This window comes from Panulirus ornatus, chromosome 6 (assembly GCF_036320965.1).
Source record: "Panulirus ornatus isolate Po-2019 chromosome 6, ASM3632096v1, whole genome shotgun sequence".
In the NCBI taxonomy this organism is placed as follows: Eukaryota; Metazoa; Arthropoda; class Malacostraca; order Decapoda; family Palinuridae; genus Panulirus; species Panulirus ornatus.
This window is the reverse complement of record NC_092229.1, coordinates 3,654,995-3,661,308: the sequence shown is the minus strand read 5'-3', so window position 1 is coordinate 3,661,308 and position 6,314 is coordinate 3,654,995. Positions and strand designations below refer to the sequence as shown.

General features: G+C 44.9%; 1 protein-coding gene across 4 annotated transcripts in view; it reads right to left on the bottom strand.

Annotated features, from left to right (window-relative positions):
* Positions 1 to 228: 228 nt before the first annotated feature.
* Positions 229 to 6,314, bottom strand: part of LOC139749003 (heat shock cognate 71 kDa protein) — a 36,799-nt gene continuing 30,713 nt past the window's right edge. For 2 of the 4 annotated variants that reach the window (XM_071662374.1, XM_071662375.1), the window contains exon 2: positions 229 to 2,355. In XM_071662374.1, the coding sequence (XP_071518475.1) occupies positions 413 to 2,353 (1,941 nt within the window). In that variant the 5' untranslated portion in view covers positions 2,354 to 2,355 and the 3' untranslated portion in view covers positions 229 to 412. Of the gene's footprint in view, positions 2,356 to 3,446; positions 3,467 to 4,582; positions 4,743 to 6,314 lie in introns of those variants that run through there. The other 2 variants (XM_071662373.1, XM_071662376.1) reach the window with 2 other exon arrangements.

The following is a 6,314-nucleotide window of genomic DNA, read 5'->3' as shown; positions in this document are numbered from 1 at the left end:
ATATATTGCGTGTGTATGAAACTCAAAATAGTTTCACACCTTAACAAATCTGTTGTAGCTTTAAGAAAAGTTATTGTATATCAAAAGACAATTGAATGATTAATAGATTAATAGGGAACACATTCTCCTCTGCTGTCACGATTTAGAAATCCTCATCTTGCCAGCCACTTGTACATACTGGACCTTGTTAAACACTGTAGATGTCTCAGTGAGAATGAAACTCAGTAATCTGACAAAATATTTATTACAAAATATCGTAAAAAAAAAGAACTAGACTGTATGTAGTTAACTACTGTATGGTATCAATGATCGATAGTTGTGGAATATTGTAGCCTCGAATGTGGGAGATCCTCGACTTTGGTCAAGTGTGAGGGTGTGTGCGTTCGAAGGAGACGGTTGGATGGGTGGAAGTTTAATCAACTTCTTCGATGGTGGGTCCTGAGCTGCCACCCTGAGAGCCAGGTTGAGGTTCCCCGGGCATACCACCAGGCATGCCGCCAGGGGGCCCTCCAGCAGCACCATACATCTTGGTAATGATAGGGTTACACAGCTTCTCCAGCTCCTTCTGTCTGTGCTCGTACTCCTCCTTCTCCGCCAGCTGGTTGGCGTCCAGCCATTGGATGGTCTCGTTGCACTTGTCAACGATGGCTGTGAGGTCACTCTCGGGGATTTTGTCCTTGAACTTCTCGTCCTCAACGGTAGATTTCATGTTGAAGCAGTAAGACTCCAAGTTGTTCTTGGTGGTGATGCGTTCACGTTGGTGTTCATCCTCTGATCGGTACTTCTCTGCCTCGTTCACCATGCGTTCGATCTCTTCCTTGCTGAGACGACCCTTGTCGTTGGTGATGGTGATTTTATTCTCCTTACCGGTGGACTTGTCTACTGCCGACACATTCAGGATGCCGTTGGCATCGATGTCGAAGGTGACTTCGATCTGTGGGACGCCACGAGGGGCTGGCGGGATACCAGTCAGTTCAAACTTGCCCAGCAAGTTGTTGTCCCTCGTCATTGCACGCTCACCCTCGTACACCTGGATTAGCACACCCGGCTGGTTGTCGGAGTAAGTCGTGAAGGTCTGGGTCTGTTTGGTGGGGATGGTGGTGTTGCGCTTGATAAGAGCAGTCATGACGCCGCCAGCAGTCTCGATGCCGAGGGAGAGGGGAGTAACGTCGAGAAGCAGCAAGTCCTGAACAGTCTCGGACTTGTCCCCGCTCAGGATGGCGGCCTGCACTGCCGCGCCATACGCCACTGCCTCATCAGGGTTGATCGATTTGTTTAGGTCCTTGCCGTTGAAAAAATCTTGAAGGAGCTTCTGAATCTTGGGAATTCTCGTAGATCCTCCGACAAGCACAATATCGTGAATCTGAGCCTTGTCCAACTTGGCGTCACGCAGAGCCTTCTCCACAGGTTCAAGTGTCCCCCTAAACAAGTCGGAATTCAGTTCCTCGAAACGAGCACGCGTCACGGATGTGTAAAAATCAATTCCCTCAAACAAGGAATCAATTTCGATGCTTGCTTGCGTGGAAGAAGATAAAGTTCTCTTAGCGCGCTCACAGGCTGTCCTCAGGCGACGTACGGCTCGCTTATTTGATATCAGGTCTTTCTTATACTTCCTCTTGAATTCCTGTACGAAGAAGTTAACCATTCTGTTGTCGAAGTCTTCCCCGCCAAGATGGGTATCACCAGCTGTAGATTTCACCTCGAAGATTCCATCCTCGATGGTCAGTATGGAAACATCAAAAGTTCCGCCACCCAGATCAAAAATGAGAACATTGCGCTCTCCTCCCACCTTCTTGTCGAGACCATAAGCAATGGCGGCAGCTGTGGGCTCGTTGATGATACGCAAGACGTTCATACCAGAGATGGTGCCGGCGTCCTTGGTGGCTTGCCTCTGGGAGTCGTTGAAGTACGCGGGAACAGTGATGACAGAGTCCTTGACGGTGTGCCCAAGGTACGCCTCAGCCGTCTCTTTCATCTTGATGAGAACCATAGAAGAAATCTCCTCAGGGAAGAATTTCTTTGCTTCTCCTTTGTACTCTACTTGAATCTTCGGTTTGCCACCTTCGTTGATGACTGTGAAGGGCCAGTGCTTCATGTCGCTCTGCACTGACTGCTCGTCGAACTTGCGACCGATTAATCGCTTGGCGTCGAAAACGGTGTTGTTTGGGTTCATAGCCACCTGGTTCTTAGCGGCGTCACCAATGAGTCGCTCAGTGTCGGTAAAGGCGACGTATGAAGGCGTAGTTCGGTTGCCTTGGTCGTTGGCGATAATTTCCACTTTGCCATGCTGAAAGACGCCCACGCAGGAGTAGGTGGTGCCCAGGTCGATGCCCACTGCGCGAGCTTTCGACATCGCTGTTGAGAGAAGGAGGCATTAGGTTGACGGACGATCACCGATAACACTAGCCACAGCTGATTAGAATAATAAACACTAACTAGACTCTTATTCATCAAGCTCCTGAACTTATCTTGCTGAAGGGTTTGTGTGAAGTTGCTTGATGTGCATACATAATTGGGGAAGGACGTCGGCGCATGCAATCATCTTGCTATGCACACAACCACAAATCCTTTCTAATGAATGGTGATATCACGACGTGAAACAATGGTATCACATAAATCACACACACACACAAATATATAAAGACTCGATTATCCCCAGGGCTGACATACCCGGTACATTGCCAAGTAATCCTACTGCCTACCTTGCCTACCAGAGGACTGTATTTAGTATCATAGTTTCAACCTGTTATGACGGGGTTAAACCCCGCTGTTTCTCTGCGTTAAAGACGTTCTTTGAGATGTCTATGAAAACGCTGAGATAGACTGAGGCGCCAATGTAGAAGATATCGCTTGGCGTATGTTTTACTTTTTGCTGTCAGACATACCAAGTCTTAATTATGAGCAAGGAATCAACACCATTAGAGTCGGGAAGACAGGTTAAGATTCATGAAAATGAAATGCAGTGCAAAGATAATATACTTAATCTAAAGAACGTCTGTTTCGAGTAAAACTGTTTCGATTTTTGTGATAATCTTAAAAGTCGTTGAGGCTTTTTGAAAAATTCATTTTCATATGAATAGAAATATGTAAATTTCAGAACGTCATAAAAAGAAAAGTGTGAATAAGATAGTTTCAAATTCTCTCTTTGGTTTTATTAATAGATTTTACGATTTCTAAATCCTCTAAAAGTTGTCGTAGGTGGGAACTAACTAACCCTTTGATGTATATAATAGTTATTCTCTTAAAGACATTTCCTTCTCAGGTTTATCTCACATCAATGTGCACGAAGCTAAGAAAAAAAATGAGTCGAATGATGAAACACTACAACTCTAGATACGTGAATATGCATAATGTTTGCATGAGAGTTATGTATGAAACACTACAACTCTAGATACGTGAATATGCATAATGTTTACATGGGAGTTATGTATCACTCCACATCTTACATGCTAAAACTCCTCTAAGGCGTCATGCGCTGTTGCCTGTGTTGGTATAGATCCGCTACGTCTCTGCCCTCGGGTTCTCATGCTGTCATGTGATGTTGCACCCAAGAGCCGGTCATGCGATGCTCCTTCGCAGGACCCGGCTGACCTAACGTGTCATCGTCTGCCCTGCTGCCCTGGCAACCTTCCAGGATAACCTACCTGGGGTAGTATCATTATTCCCGGGCGGTGGGCACCGTGCCACTTCTATTATAGGTGAACCGGCATGTGGGACACCCTACTGACCGAGGTTGTCCTACTCCGGTGCCAGACGCCTGGGAGAGTTCGGGTCCGTCACTGGATGGTAATAACGATTGCATTAACTTTAACCGGATGTCACCTTGCAGTGCGAGTGACAACAAAGAAGCTATGACAGCCGTAGTCTTGCATTGCCTTCAGCTTCTCACATCACCTCTAAAGGTCCTCTTGCGCTCTACTCTTAAGATTCGCATTACGGTTCGACGATGGCTAGCCTAGCCAGGTGTTGCTGAGGTAAAGCACAACAGCAGCAGACAATGTCGTTCACGTCAATAAGCACACTCATGTCCGTGCACTGCATACTCAATCATCTCTGAAATCCACATGCGCACTCATGTTTCGTCTACGGCTTCACCAAACCCATAACTTTGGCTGATAAAAGCAAATGCTGGGTATGTTACTGATAAAATATTCTTTTTGCGAGAGATATGGAGGAGTTCTATCACGGTATTTCAAATCTATGGCAGGACAGTCCATCTGGAATTCATGAAGCTGTTCTATTCTTGTCCCAGTGCGACGGGGAAAGAAATAACGCACCACACCCACCACCATTACCCCGCAGAAGCTGCCGGAAAGATTCACACAATGGGTCACCTGTTTATTCAACATTCAACATAAAGACGCCACGAATGCACAGAATGTTTTCATATATCTGAAGAGATGCACCAAAAGCCTAGCTTCCTGATGCATCACTGTAGCCTATCATTGCCGGTTTCACCAGTTACTTCCAAACGAAAGTTTCCACTACTGTCAGCGTAAATGACATTATCAGTTAACCTAATACGAAAATAGACTTCTTCAAAATAACTGAGATCGAACAACACTGATCAAAATAGTCTCACCTTCTAAGGACTAAGGCGGGTAGGATGAATGAGAAAATGATAATGGCGATGCGGTGTTCAGAAGAGCACACAACGCTTCCCACCGACAGGAGGAGTTCTGACCGCCAGCCTGAGACAGCGCCAGTATATATAGACATTTGCACCAACCCAGAAGGTTCCCGAACCCCTCTCCCTCTGATGTCGGGTACTTACAGCTATGAAAATTTTCAATAAAATTGCTTTACTGCAGAAAGAAAATGAATGTCATTAACTCTGTATTAGCGTAATGTAACAACTTAAGGATAGATGTTAATTTGCAAAACATATATATATGAGTAACTGCGAATATTGTTGTTATTATACTATTGTGTTTTGTGAGAGCGAGTGAGTAGGCGGTGTGACGTAGATTGCAGTTGTTGCATAGCATGTAGACTACAATATGAAAATAGTAATAAGGTTTTTCTAATTAAAAGACATTCGTGCTCTGTAGGGGAGCTGGTGAGCGAAACACGTCGAATTTTCTCGCATGACAGGTTGGTCTGGGAGCATGAAACCAAACAAAAGGCTGCGTAGTCTAACACAATAACGTCATCACCAAGAACTCTCTTATGTATCCTATGCTTGTCATCGTTTTGTATTTCAAACAGCGGCTGAAATAGAGTAGGCCGATTACGAGTGTGTGTAGCTGAATAATGGTTTAAAACAACAAAATTACTTTGTGAAACACGACACATTTCTTTCTTCCGCTTTATCTTTCCCGTAAATCTCTTGCTTACTTCTTGTTATTTCATCATCATCCAGGATGCGAGATTTCTCATGCTGAATTATATGTCGAGAAATGGAAGAAATATCTCTCATGACCACCAGCTGGCTTCAGAAGCTTGTGATTATTCAGTGAAAATTGTACATATATGTGCATATGAGTGGATGGGCCAATTTTCATCTGTTTCCTGGAGCTACCTCACTGACACGCACGGGACTCGAACCAAGGCAATCGAACTGGCAGTCTAAAGCTAAACCACTCACATACTACGGGACAAAAGTTTCCTATTGTCTCGCGGTAGCCGAGCGGTTTCACTCACTAGCCTGCTAATTCGACTGCCCAACTTCGAGGCCCGTGATCCCGTTGGTGATCGTCTTCACCTGATATGTGCTATATATATATATATATATATATATATATATATATATATATATATATATATATATATATCATACAACTCAAGGACCCTTTTCACAATGGACTATAACCCCAGGACCTCTTATCCAGGGTCTCCTGCAGCTTCGAAGCTACGCTACATTCAGAAGCATGGACAGGACGACTCCTCTGAGGCGATGCTTGTCTGAAAGGTGTAAACTTCAAAATATGACAAGAATTATATTGGGATGACTTGTTCTCTACTCAACAGAAATATCATCCCCTATCCCCTCCCTCCACACACACACAAACACACCCACCCCACAACTTACAAGATGTGCCCAAGAGCCACAAGAAGAACTGCCTTAACTCTGCTCTCAAAATGATTTCATCATTTCGTGTGCCTGTCGCTCGCCTCACTCATCATGAAACCTCATCATTACATATTCCCAACGAAATCTAGAGGACTGCACCTAGCTAACGCGTGTAGATCACACACCACAACAAGCGATTAATGCGGCAGCGAACTCTTGCAGTCTACCACACAAACACCAACCTTTTAAGGGCTGTCTGTAACAAAGTTAATCATGGACGCGCGCTTCGAAGAAACCTTAT